General features: G+C 41.0%; 2 protein-coding genes across 8 annotated transcripts in view; both read right to left on the bottom strand.

Moving 5' to 3' along the window:
* Positions 1 to 461: 461 nt before the first annotated feature.
* Positions 462 to 8,892, bottom strand: LOC143127357 (Fc receptor-like protein 5). Its single transcript, XM_076288812.1, has 13 exons — positions 8,875 to 8,892; positions 6,056 to 6,310; positions 5,678 to 5,929; positions 5,281 to 5,553; positions 4,871 to 5,134; positions 4,495 to 4,767; positions 3,900 to 4,166; positions 3,428 to 3,544; positions 3,306 to 3,336; positions 2,933 to 3,000; positions 1,658 to 1,708; positions 1,538 to 1,579; positions 462 to 1,334 (listed from the first exon to the last, which is right to left on the bottom strand). The coding sequence occupies exons 1-13, from the start codon at positions 8,885 to 8,887 to the stop codon at positions 1,291 to 1,293; spliced, it is 1,950 nt and encodes a 649-aa protein (XP_076144927.1). The 5' UTR covers positions 8,888 to 8,892; the 3' UTR covers positions 462 to 1,290.
* A 1,575-nt stretch (positions 8,893 to 10,467) lies between these two features.
* LOC143127364 (uncharacterized) overlaps positions 10,468 to 13,736 on the bottom strand; it is a 33,537-nt gene continuing 30,268 nt past the window's right edge. For 3 of the 7 annotated variants that reach the window (XM_076288825.1, XM_076288823.1, XM_076288826.1), the window contains 5 exons: positions 12,606 to 12,630; positions 12,410 to 12,510; positions 12,244 to 12,290; positions 11,987 to 12,103; positions 10,468 to 11,627 (listed from right to left, as the gene is read on the bottom strand). In XM_076288825.1, the coding sequence (XP_076144940.1) occupies positions 11,466 to 11,627; positions 11,987 to 12,103; positions 12,244 to 12,290; positions 12,410 to 12,510; positions 12,606 to 12,630 (452 nt within the window). In that variant the 3' untranslated portion in view covers positions 10,468 to 11,465. Of the gene's footprint in view, positions 11,628 to 11,948; positions 12,104 to 12,243; positions 12,295 to 12,409; positions 12,511 to 12,605; positions 12,631 to 13,736 lie in introns of those variants that run through there. The other 4 variants (XM_076288827.1, XM_076288829.1, XM_076288828.1 and 1 more) reach the window with 4 other exon arrangements.

Genomic DNA, 13,736 nt, shown 5'->3' on the forward strand with positions numbered 1-13,736 from the left:
TCACTGAGCAATTTGTATATGTTGCAGTTGTAAAGAATTCAGATGTCCACTAGAGTCTTAGACTTCAATGAATACTTTGTATTGTAGAGCAAACGTGCAGGTAACATACAGGCAAGTGGTAAACTTAACTCTCTTCATCAACGTGAGTCATACGTTAGGGATGCAACGTGCGTATGTGCGTACGTGCGTAGGGACATAGCAGAATGCCCTTAAAGGTATGGCCAAATTTACATGGGCACATTATATGACAGCAGTCTTGTCAGAAGTTCTTGAATAACATTTTTACATTAAAAGGTGTGGAACATCTTTTAAGACACGCATTCTCTTATGTGGGATTTTGTCAGAGGTGTTATACTATCGGGATTTGGAAACAATGTATTTTCAAAATGTTGTATTAAAAAGAAACAATGACTACAGTGGATCCAAAATGTAGGCATAAGAATGAAAATTTGAAAACAAAATGTATTTACATTGATTTTATTGTGCAGGCTTTTTCAGGCTACATTTACATAACAGAACAAGGTTCTAATAATATTAGCAATAATATCATAGGAATGAGTCAGCATTGGACTGCAATAATATCATACAGGGGCTTACACCATCTAAAGTTTCCCCAAAGTTTTTCATCCTTGTCCAAATGCCTCACTGTCTCTTCTCTCTAAGAGGAGTGTACTATAGTTCTCAGAAAAATGAACAAATGAGTCGGCATTAGACCGCACATAATGTTGGCTATTCACTGTAATACAAGTGGGCAAGGAAGTCACTGTGAGTTCACTTGCACCCTCTACTGGTGAAGACACGGTATCAACGGAACAGTATTATACACAGAGTGTGTGCACACAAATCACATTCACCATAGGCAGCATTACATTTTTGTTATGAGTGGTGGATGTGTAGGTGGTGGTTAGGTAACTGAGCTTCCAAAATGAAAATGAGTGAAACACACTCAGCACACAGTGAACTGAAGCACATACTAATCCCAACACAGTAAGCTGCCTGCTACAGCCGTGCTCGGGGAGCAGTGAGGGGTTAGGTGCCTTGTTCAAGGGCACTTCAGCCATGGATGTGGGCATAGGAGAGCAGTGCTCAACCACTTCCCTCATCCACATTTTTCCTACTGGTTGGGGATTGAACTGGCAACCCTTCAGTCACAAGCCCGAAGCCCTAACCAGTAGGCCACGGCTGCCCACAGCTGGTGGATGTGTAAGTGGTGGTTAAGTAACTGGGCTTCCAACAGGAAAATTGTTGTGGTTGTAAAGGTTATGAGTGCAATCCCATGCTGATGCTGCTTCACTCCACAAGCTGATATGGGTTACATGGTGACGAAAGGTTTCCTAGACACAAAGCACAGAGATACAGAAGTGCAATCGTTATATGGTGGATATGTTATGTTATCATCATACATATGCACAAGTTTCTAAATTAAGAGTATACATCTTTCATATATATATAAATGTGATTAAAGTGGTCGATATAGGATTAAAATATCATAAGCTATCAGTCATAACAGTGTCCATCTTGAATGTTAGATACTTACCCATTTTGCTAAGTGACAGTTTGTCATACACTGTATCCATCACTGTCAACAAATAGACATCAGTGAGTACTGGCACTGTGATAAATTAAAAATAAATCTGGTTGTCTGTTGAATCCTCACCTGGTCTGCTTGGGTATGTGAGTGGAATGGTTTCATAAACAGGAAGCCCTCCTAGATGAGAGACCATTATCATTAGTCATTGAAGTCACTCATTTTATGAGGTTTTCAATAAATGGTATTCCATTACATAGGATTTTAATGCTAACAAATATGTGTCAGTTGAAATAGTAATAGTGATGCAGGTTGAGGGCTGTATTTTGGGTCATCAGCGCATGGCGTAAAGTTCGTTATTCACCGGCGCGAAGTTGAATTCGTTATTTTGCACAATTATTTTTTAAGCATTGCGCCCAGGGGTGTGGCAATTAACAACCTAGGGAGGGACCTGGCGCATTGTCTAAAAATCGCTATCATACACCACCTAAACCTGGTCAGAAGTCAATGGCGAGTTGTTCATATGCTATTTTAAGAGCGCATGTCAACAGTCATATTGGCAGGTGCACGCACCATCCTTCTATCATTCATGAACGCACACCAGCGCACGTCCATGCAAAGCATTACAAATTGCACGATTACAATGGTAAACATAATTAGAATAAACATATTACGAAATACTGTACATCTCATGATGAGTAGTTATTCACCATCATTTGCAAATTGGTAATGACGGTTAAAAGTGATTAGGGGAGAGGCGAGAGACACGTATGGAGCACAGCTGAAGACGCACTGTCACGAGATATAAGCAACTCCTCTGCAGGATAAATGTTGTTTTATTCAGTCATTTGAGAAACATTAGGGTAAGTGTTGCTTTTTCCAGCCTATGTTTTCGATGGTAACCCATTGTCAGTCAATAGTGAAAGTAACTGCATATAACTGTCTTGTCGTTGACTGACTCCTTGGTGAAGTTAGTTTCACTTTGCCAATGAGTTCAAATAATAGACGAGTGCAAATGCGTGAAGGCTATGCTAGGTTTTAGTAAAGCATGGTTTAAGAATGACTATTCCATACGGTCTCGCAAGCAGCCTCCTTCAAATGCGCCGTTGAATGCCAAAATACCGATGCATTTATTTGACATATCGCGCGTTGCACCGTTAAAGGGAATGACAGATGTCATTCTCATTGGTTTAAAATGATGTTACGCCCCAAACACACCCATATGACTCATTAAAATACCTAGGAACACCTTGTTACGCCATGCGCTCCACTTTTGAGAACGAAACCCCTCCCAATGTGAACTGGACATCCTACTAAATTTGAATAGACTTTTGACGAGTGACGATGCACTTTAGAATGTCATGATAGGGCCCTGAATATGCACAAGTGGGAGGCCTTGCTCACCCCCATCAGACTGGTCCTGCTGCTCATCAGTATGTCTCTCAGCCAGGCCAATAGAGGGCGACAGAGATCTAAATAGCACATCAACATGCACATCACAGCAACAAGTGGTGAGTCACGGTACTGATGATACTACTCTATCTCAGGTCAAAGTCAACAATATATTGATTGGAACAACACAGACATCAACCAAGTGTCCTAATCACATTTAGCTCTGTCAGCAACTGTGAGTGATGCCATGGTAATGCCTGTTTTGGGCTGGATATAGCTGTATCTCTCAGATAAAATACAGCATCAGCAAAATTGGCCATATCATTCATACTGTTTATTTCATAACCACAGCATAAAACATTAAATGTATGGGAGAGTTACTTACAACCCAGCACTGGAGGAGTTGGTCACAGGACCTGCAGGCAAAAAATCAAGATAAGACACATAAATCCTTTAAATGACAAAACCAATGTTAAGATACACTCATATGTAAAGGGTCCAGTTTACCGTTCTGTCTTCTGCAGCAACGTGGTAGAACTTTTAAAATGATGATAGTGAGGACCACTCCACTGGCCACACCCCCAGCCACAGCCACACCCATTATTAACAGACTGGACCCAGAACCTGAAAATGAATCGGTCAAGACCTTAGGTGTACACTATTAAGCAAGTTGCACATACTGAGGCGTTCTTTGTGTGCACTGGCTCCACAGGCTTTGAACAATGAGGTGGTTTGAGGTCATTTGTGCTATGATAGCGGTTATAGATGTCTCGTAGTGTAACCCTCCTGACTGTTGCTGCAACATAGTAGTAGTATACGTAGTATACGCCTCTTGTACAGAAGGTAAGTCACACAGCAGAAGATAAAGTGGATAGAAAACAATGATGTCAGAAGTGCAGTCAGTCTTGGGCAAACTGCACATTTGTCCACATAATGCATAAATAATTATACTGTATTTCTACCTTTAAAAAACACTCACCCTTCTTGCCAACATAAACTGAGTTACTGAACTGTGATGATGTGGGTCTCTCTCTTCTCACCCCCTGGCACCAGTATGTACCCTCATCAGAATCAGTAGCTCTGGTGATGGTGAAGTTGTTTCCCTCAATCACAAGATTGTTCTTCTTGTCCTTGTACCACATATATGTCCAGTTACTGTGCGACTCTATCACACACTTCAGAGTGACCATCCCCCCAGTGGACACAGGACTCTGTGGCTCTGCTGTTAGCTTAGCTTCAGGTAGAGCTGTGAAAACCAAAAAAATAGGTATAAAGAAGAGTAGAGTCCACAATTCTACCCCAGCACACTTTTTGTCAAACTCAGCAAATTGCTGGAAAACAGGCCAGATTCTACTGTGTATGAGAAACCCAGTGGCTCGGGCCAAGTACTAAACAATTTTAACCAACTAACAGGTTGCTTCAGGGAGATAGGAGTGAGATGTGTTTTGGCTTACTGTTCAAATATCAGCTCAAATATCAACAACCTGAAGCCATAATAGCGGACTTTGGGCTTAAAATCATAAATATTACAAACAATATCACACTGTTGTCTTTATGAATAAGTCTTTACTTACTCTGTACACTGAGGTGAGCTTTTGTACTGGGTTGTGTTGCTCTGGGCCTGTGTCTCCTCTCCCCCTGACACCAATACTTGCCCTTATCAGACTCAGTAGCTCCTTTGATGGTGGTTGTGTTGGTATCAGATGTAGCAAATGGTTCAGAGTAGATGTCTTTATACCATTTATATTTCCATCCACGTTGAGACTTAATCTCACACTTCAGAGTGACGTTCTCTTCCATGAACACAGGACTCTGGGGCGCTATAACCAGTTTAGGTTTTGGCAGAGCTGTGGAAATAAGCAATAAGGAGTGGACTCTCATCTGTATGTCATAGAAATGGAACTGAAGACAGTAGAATCAGAAATGACAGATGAGAATGGACATACTCACCATTCACCTTAATTTCAGTTTGATTACTCTTCTCTGATGATGTGGGTCTGTGTCTTCTCTCCCCCTGACACCAGTACTGGCCCTTATCAGACTCAGCAGCTCCTCTGATGGTGAAGGTGTTTCCCTCAGACACTGGGGTTCTGCTGGACCCCTTATACCATTTATATGTCCAGCCACTGAGAGACTCTATCTTACATTTCAGAGTGACTTTCTCTCCAGTGAACACAGGACTCTGGGGCTCTATAGTTAACATTGCAGACAGGACTGAGGACATAAGCATAGAGGGAAAGCATTACTTTATAAGATGTACATGCCATTTACTGTACTGACAATATAATTGATGCTACAACTGAAATGACAGAAAATAAATAAATACATTATTCCACCTTGCACAAGATAGATAAACTCACCCATCACTTGAATATTAACTTCATTACTCCTTTCTGATGTTGTTGGTCTGTCTGTTCTCTCCCCCTGACACCAGTACTGGACCCCATCAGAGCGGGCAGCTGCAGTGATGGTGTAGATGTTTCCCTCAGACTCAAATTCTGGAGTAGGACTGGACCCTTTATACCACTTATACTTCCAGACACTCTCAGGCTCAATCTCACATTTCAGAGTCAAAGACTCTCCAGTAAACACAGGACTCTGTGGATCTACAGTCAGAGTAGCTGTAGGCAGGGCTGAGGAAATAAACATGGATTGGAGAGGGGAAAAACTGATTACCATCTTGTGTATCTGGGACCAAGGATGCTTATTCAGACATTATTCACAATATATTCTACCTTTCACAAGATAGATACTCACCATTCACTTGAATATTAACTTTCTTACTCTTTTCCAATATTGTGTCGTTGTCTCTTCTCTCCCCCTGACACCAGTACTGGCCCTCATCAGACTCAGCAGCTCGTCTGATGGTGAAGCTGTTTCCCTCAGACACAAGAGCACTTGACCCCTTATACCACTTATATGTCCAGTCACTACGATACTCTATCACACATGTCAGAGTGAGGGTCTCTCCAGTGAACACAGGGCTCTGTGGCTCTACAGCTATTGTAGCTGTAACAGACAATGAGAGATATGAGATATGTAAGTTAAATGTATAAATGTAGCATTTGTCATATCAAATGTAAAACACAAGTACAGCATAGATTCTGCAATAGATATCTTTCATGTAAATCTTACCCTTCATAGATACAGTCATGGAAGGGCTGTTGTGAGTTCGCAGTCCCCTTCTTACGCCAGAACATTCGTAGCGACCACTCTCTTCAGGGAGTGAGATGGTGATGGTTCTGTTGATCAGATGATGAATGTGTTCATTGTTCTTATCCCAGAGATATATCCAGCCTCCGCCCTGTGTGATGTCACAACTCAGAGTGACTCGGTCTGCACTGTGGAGCTGCTGAGGAGACTGCATTCTGATCGTGGGAGTAGGAATATCTGTACAGACAAAGGTATAAACATCATAGGTAGCCTATTTTAAACCCAGAGAAGGTCATTACATACTGATTTAGAAGTACAAATGTATGAATGTGACACACATTGAGATATGCATGAGGGGCAACACAGTGGATAAGTGAACCTATGTGTATGCACTTCTTGTCTTTGGACCATAAATAAAAATGAGCAGATAATTAAAAAAAATATGCTGCTTTTAAAACTGTGGCTGTGCATTGTTGTCATGCTAATTAAAAAAAGTCAATAAAAATGTCTTCTCATGAAATAATCGGATCAAATGAAGTTTATGAAGATACAGTGGGTACTACATTTAATTGTGTGATTCTCACATGACCTCACACATCTTTTATTTATAATCCCCCAGTGAAGCTGCAATGACCCAAACAACCACCAGGTGGCACTTGTGAACAGGGTTAGGAACGTCGACTTTTGCCGCTTTGAGTCTATACGCGCCAGTATGCTACAGTATGGACCATAAATTTAGCCTACCCAACGTTTGTTTCCACAATATTACCTACAGTGTGGATACCTAACCTTTCATTAATTTGTCTTATTCGAAACAGTTCTTGTAGGTATCCATTACTCTACCACCAGAAATAATCGTCACTTACGCGCACGCTCTCTATCTCCCTCTCTCCTAGAAATGCACATTTTTCCCGGAAGATCATGCTTGAGTTCGAGTTGGGGGGGGGGGGGGGGGGGGGGGTAGGGCAGTCGTCTCACCTGGCGAAAATGTGTGTATTTCTTTTCCAATTTTTCTATTCCAATTGCTATTCGTTTTAGCAAATATTTATAATAAAGTAGGCTACTTTTATATTATATAGCCTACTATCTCCTTCTGATTGATTCGTGTCCCCTGGGATTTTTAATATGGAAAGGAAAATATTCACGACACTTGAAGTGTTTTTTGACTCAATTTACCCCTGTACTGTTTGATGCAAATGATGGGCACTGCACTCCGAGGGAGATTGTTGGTCCACTGTGAAGATTTTCATTGTTGTGTCGGGAATTTTGCTGGCCTGTCCCTGCTGGCTACTGTCATGGAAATAAGCTGGGGGAGGGGAGCTAGTGGCGTAACACGTCTTCTGAAGCGCAGAAGTCAGCCTCATATGAGGGGGATGGTAGGCTCCAGCACTGGGGTGGAAAAGGAATATGGAAAGTTGCCTTCCTCGAAAAAAAGACTTTTTTACTCATGTGCGTTACTTGTAACACGTTACTACCCCTGATAAATTGTCGCTATAGGCTATGCTGGCGACCCAAATAAAATCTTTGGGAATCAATGGCTTACAGTAGGCCTATCAATCACACTGCCGCTTGCAACGCTTCTGAATGCAGACCGCTGCCCTGTTTATCGGCAATGCTTACAGTACGTGTCAAGGGCAACACTTCTACTTATCTCTGCCAAAACGCTTCACATGGGAATTGAACCCCGGATTCCCACGTCTCAGTATGTAACTCTAACCATTGAGTCATCTAGTTCCACTTTTTAGTGAGAGTTTGCAGGCAGATGAACCCTTATACTTCATAGGCCTCTGTGTCACAATCACTTCATTTTTGTTAGCTAACAAACTGCCAGTTGTATGTGTTCACTGAACAAAGATTATGAAAATAAAACACAACCTTTCCATCTAAAACTTAATTTGAACAGATATTAGTGCTGAAACCTTTCAGAATTCTTTACTTTCTGCTGACGAAAAAACAAATGTCCGCCATGTTTTTTGTGCAAGTGAGCAATGTGTTTTTGTTGTTATGTCACAGGGTGTGAATAGCCCAGCTGTGTGGCCAAGGCTATTCGTACCAGGGGTAGACACTTCAATTAATTAAACAAGAAAACTGCATGTGTCTTTCTTTCCTCCGATTGGAATTAATAAAAGGATGAAATGTTGCGCAAAGTGGAAAGGGAAAAAAGTGTGAGATTTTGCCAAATTTGGTTTTACTCATTTTGAGTAGGCCTAAACTGTTTGGTTTTACTCATTTTGAGTAGGCCTAAACTGTTTGGTTTTACTCATTTTGAGTAGGCCTAAACTGTTTGGTTTTACTCATTTTGAGTAGGCCTAAACTGTTTGGTTTTACTCATTTTGAGTAGGCCTAAACTGTTCGCCAAAGGCCATCATCTCTGGCCCCATGCTTGATAAAAAAAAAGTAGGCTCTGATTTAGCCTAGTCTACTGTATGACTTCAACGAGGTGATCTTTAGTATCGTTCTGTAGCTTACAGTATCAATCACACTGCCGCTTGCAACGCCTTTGAATGCAGTCCGCTGCCCTGTTTACCTGCAATGCCACAGCAGACTTAAGCTGCCACCTCATTGCGATAAGTTGTAATACATTCCACGCAGCTGCGTGAATCACGGAAAGCGCGAATTAAGTGGCCACTTGAAAATGGCACCCTACTGTACTTTCATATTATCTCACATAAACATTTCATATTACAACATGATAATGATCCAGCAATGCACTGCTATAGGAAAATATCTCAATAATGAAAAAATAAGATATTGCAGTTTTATGGCTGACTAAGAAATTAATTTTTATTCTGAAGACTTACCCAACACAACCATTGTGTAAGGTTCACTTTGTGACCTCTGCAGCACATGCGCTAGTCTCTTTCTCGTTCTTACGCAAGCTGACCTGTATGCTATCTATTTGGTTGAAGACCGTGCTAAACTTTTTAGCATGAATGTCAGCCTGTTCTTTTAACGACCGGAGGATGTTGCCATTCTCTGCCAACAGTGTTGGGAACGTTACTTTAAAAAAGTAATTAGTTATAGTTACTCACTACTTGTTCCAAAAAGTAACTGAGTAAGTAACTGAATTACTCTATGATAAGAGTAACTCGTTACCAGGGAAAGTAACTATTTGCGTTCCTGTTAAAAAAAAAAGTTGCTATATGTCAAAGAATTTGGATTTTTTGAGCAGTTTTGAAAGCCAGTTGAAATTAGTAGAACAGACAGGTGTTTGTAGGCTACATAACTTTCGATATTTATTAGATAGATAGATATATACTTTATTGATCCCCAAGGGGAAATTGTACATCGACAGACCTACGGTTGACTTCAGCCTGTGTTATAGGTTTTTGTTGTGAGGCAGAAAGATCTAGCTTTTGCTGCTTGGAGGACATTGCTCCGAGTCCTTCTTTGCTAGTGGATGGCGAGCTATCATCTCTGGTGGAGGGGGGCTATCGGTGTTTTTGGCCACTAGCGTGTGTGAGATGCCTCATTAAATTAGAGTTGCTTACAACGGATGTCGACAAAGTCTTCGCTCCTGGACATAATGTACACATTACATGCACGTTCTTGCCTTTGACCACAATGAATTTGAAGTAGTGCTTATATCTCCACCTTGAAAATGCCAACTTTTCATCGGATTGCTCCTGACCTCTGCTGTTTCATCGAATCTCTACTTTAGCTGTTGCGTGTGTGTGGCGCGTGTGCTGGCAAGTGTGTAAAAACACTGGCTCTAATTGGCTATCATGAAACATGACTCTGCCTTAGCCAATCCTAATCGCTTACGTCGTTATTAACCCACCTCCTCACTAGCTGTGAGCCAGGGGTGCGTTCGGATTACACAGTTTATTCAATCAATGCAAAGTAAGTAACGCACCGCATTTAACGTCCAGTAACGTTAACGGCGTTGTAACGTTGTAAAAAAGTAATTAATTAGATTACTTCGTTATTGACAAATTAACGCCGTTAGTAACGCCGTTATACTTAAACGCCGTTACTCCCAACACTGTCTGCCAAATGCTTCTGTATATGGGTCGAGAGCTTTTTCCAGCGATTCCTTCAGCATAAACGCAACCGTATCTTGAAGTGACTCCATTTCGGCTGCCATTGCTTGTTTAATAAGCATAGCAATATCCTCAGTGGAGTCGCTTGCCTGAGGTCGTCTATTTGAGTCTTTTTTGGTTGCAGTTTGGTCTTTCTTGGAAGTCATAATGTAAATAAAACGTTCCTTATCTAAAATGTATATCTAGGTGATCTTTAAGCACTTTTGACACTAAAATAAGAGGGTTTCGTTTGAGAGCTCAGTGCACCGCTGCCATCTTGCCTCGCGCCTCACCGGAAATCTCTAAACTGTCTGTCTAGTTTGACAGGACACTTGAACATCATCACTGTAACAAAGAAATGCAGAACCGTGATCCATAAATAAATATGTTTACTGCATACTCAAAAAAACACATCTTGATCAGCACCTACTATATGGCTTTCACAGTTCACAATGCATCACTCTAACATAACTTACATTTGAAGAGTGCTGTATAACATGACACTACTGTATTTTTCCAGCATGGAAATTCAAACTGAATTGACAGGTGATGAAGAAGATCATGATCAAGTCAAAGTCAAAGTCTGCTTTATTGTCAATTTCTTCACATGTCAAGACATACAAAGAGATCGAAATTACGTTTCCTACTATCCCACGGTGGAGACAAGACATATTTTACCAATTAGGTCCACAGACAAACATAGCATTCAAGTAAACAATATAAAAAGTAAAAATAAGAAGGCACATACAATGGAGAAATAAAAGCAGCAAAATTGGGTTGAAATTGTTCAATTGTGCATACAGTAGACAGTCAATATAATAGTGCAAAAGCCAGGCCAATAAATGGCTGAGGTAGTTCTGTTTGACCTAAGTATGCAAGTGGCATAGTGGTGCAAGTTATGTAAGAGCAGCAGAAGTGTGTTCAGAAGTGTTTTCAGGACAACAACAACAAGTTGCAAAGTGTGCAAGTGGAGTAGTGTAAGGCAGCCATTGTGGGTCCAAAAGTCCAGGATGTTATGTAGCTGAGGGTGGAGGGGGGAGAGGGGGGAGAGAGTTCAGCATCCAACAGCCTGATGAAGCTGTTGGTGAGTCTGGTGGTGCGGGAGCGCAGGCTTCTGTACCTCTTCCCAGAGGGCAGTAGATCAAACAAATTGTGAGCGGGGTGACTTGCATCACTCACAATTGTGGTCGCCTTGTGGGTGAGGTGGGAGGTGTAAATGTCCTTCAGGGAGGGGAGTGAAGCACCAATAATCCTTCCAGCTGTGTTCACTATGCGCTGCAGGGCTTTCCTGTTGTATTCAGTGCAGCTTCCGCCCCACACAGCGATACAGCTGGAGAGGATGCTCTCAATGGTGCCTCGGTAGAATGTGGTCATGATGGCTGGTGGAGCACTTGGTCGCCTGAGTTTCCGCAGGAAGTACAGGCGGCGCTGAGCTTTCTTCGCCAGTGATGCAGTGTTGTTGGTCCAGGAGAGGTCTTCACTGATGTGCACCCCCAGGAATTTGGTGTATTATGATGATGAGGATGATGATCCTGCAGATGATAACGATGGTGATTTAGGTGATGATGAAGATGATGATGATGAGCACGATGATTATAGTAACTATGAACAATAAAGTCACTGAGAGGCTAAGTAAGGGAGGTAAAACACTCTGCTGACTTGCAACAAATAAATGTGGAATCATTGGTGAAGTTTGCTTCTTTTATTGTCCAAAATCCAGGTCCATTCAAAACATTCATCAAAGCACAGGTCTACATCAAAATAGAAGCACTAATTCAAAACACACACAACACACAGGACGTGGCCTATATCCTATGGTCGCTATAATGACGATGATGATTGTTGTGGTGATGATGATGATGGTAAAAAGGGAGAGGATGAAAAGTATGACCTTTGACATTTGATTGGCTTTAGATGCACATTTGAATAAGCTGTGTTTTTTTTGTGATCCTATTTGTGACAATGGGAGCACTGCTTCAAGATGAGCTTCTAGAAGCCTGTTCACTATCTGGAATAGGAAGTAAATATTGTGTAATATTACATCACACAATTTACATTTTATTTCAATATGTTTTCTTCCAGCAAAAATTTGAAAATAGCAGCAAATGGCAAAAAGCAGTAAACATATATTGGAAGATGTATAAATACCTTCCCCATCACAGTCCTTGACTGTAATTGTCTCATATACATCTTCACTAACTTCGAACAACAGAGAAACAGACAAAAAGAAAGAGAGAGAGAGAAAATGATTATACACATTTTCCTTATTATTATCAATTCCAGTCCCATTGGAGTCGTAACCTACAGTACTCACCCCTCTGCAGAGGCACATAGAGAGATTGGTCCCCTTCACTCCCCCCAGGCTGGCTTTGGGCTTGGCCTACGTTCTGATAGATGGTTTGCTGTGGTTGGGCTCTAGAGGGAGACAAGGTGTTTTAATGTTTCAATCTCTAACGTATTACCTGTATATCATAATTGAAATGTGCTTACAGAAAGATAAACAAACTTACAGAGCTGATTGGTTAAGACACAAAACTGAAAGGAGACATGCAAGTATATTTTAGTCAACTGTTGACCTGAGTATCTGTTGTCCTCATCGACCCATTTATGATAGTATTCATTGAAACAAGTTGTTAGTAACCCTACTCAGAAGTCACTTTCTACTTTTTAGGGCCACGCTGGGCTGTCTGTGTCTGTGAAGGTGTCGGACATTTGACCCGTATGTCCGATTTTCAAAAATGAGGAACCTTTGAATAAAGCCCAGTTCAATGTCCAGTACCAGTTGTAAAGGTCATGTAAAAAATATACTTTTTTAAAGCCAATCCATAAACTTGTTTTAAAGCCAATCCAAGTTTATACAGGTCTTGTAAAAAAAGATTAGATATCTTTCCAACACCAGGTAAGCCCAACTATGTCAATCAATGTGTAGAGCATAGCACAGTGAAATTTCTAGATTCACCCAAACTCCAAGTATATCTAGTCAGCACCAGTGACCAAGCCAGTCAATGTATATACAAGTCATGTCAGTCTTCATAACCTTGCAATAGGCCAATTCAATTCAATGTCCTGCCACAATCTATGGAGCTTACAGACTGTATTAACTCACAAAAGGAATATGTACTGTATGCTATTTCTAGCAGGAATATGTATGCTATTTCTAGCTGACATAACCATAATTGTCATAGCCATGGTGTGTAAATCGTCCTCGTAATTATTGCGTAATTGTCATGATAGGAGATTCATATTCAAACTGTTACAAGTACACAAGTATGCAAATGTATATATTTAAGGACAATTATGTATAATTTCGTCTTTTTGGGGTGTGTCTTGTTATAAGGAATTAATGGATTTGGGCGGAGGCAACTCTTTGCTTATTTTGTCAGCGGAAGACATGAAACGGTAGCAAAATAATTTTTAAAGGCCCATTGTGTTAGGTTTCTTTTCTCGTTTTGGCAAGTAGCTGTGTAATAAGCGGGATAATGTATTGTCGGCCGATAATTATCAGAAAATAAGTCCCTTCAGGTCGAAGCAAAACCTCTCAGCTGCGCATCAGGGTTCTGTTCTCCCTGTCGGGACTTTTTTTCTGTTAATTACCGGCGGACAATACATTATCCTTTAAGTAAACTACTGCATTATATCAG

The sequence above is a fragment of the Alosa pseudoharengus genome, unplaced genomic scaffold (assembly GCF_046254945.1).
Source record: "Alosa pseudoharengus isolate Yale_2024_CS ecotype anadromous, Long Island Sound unplaced genomic scaffold, YU_APseudo_1.1 YU_APseudo_1.1_scf_17, whole genome shotgun sequence".
Lineage (NCBI taxonomy): Eukaryota > Metazoa > Chordata > Actinopteri > Clupeiformes > Clupeidae > Alosa > Alosa pseudoharengus.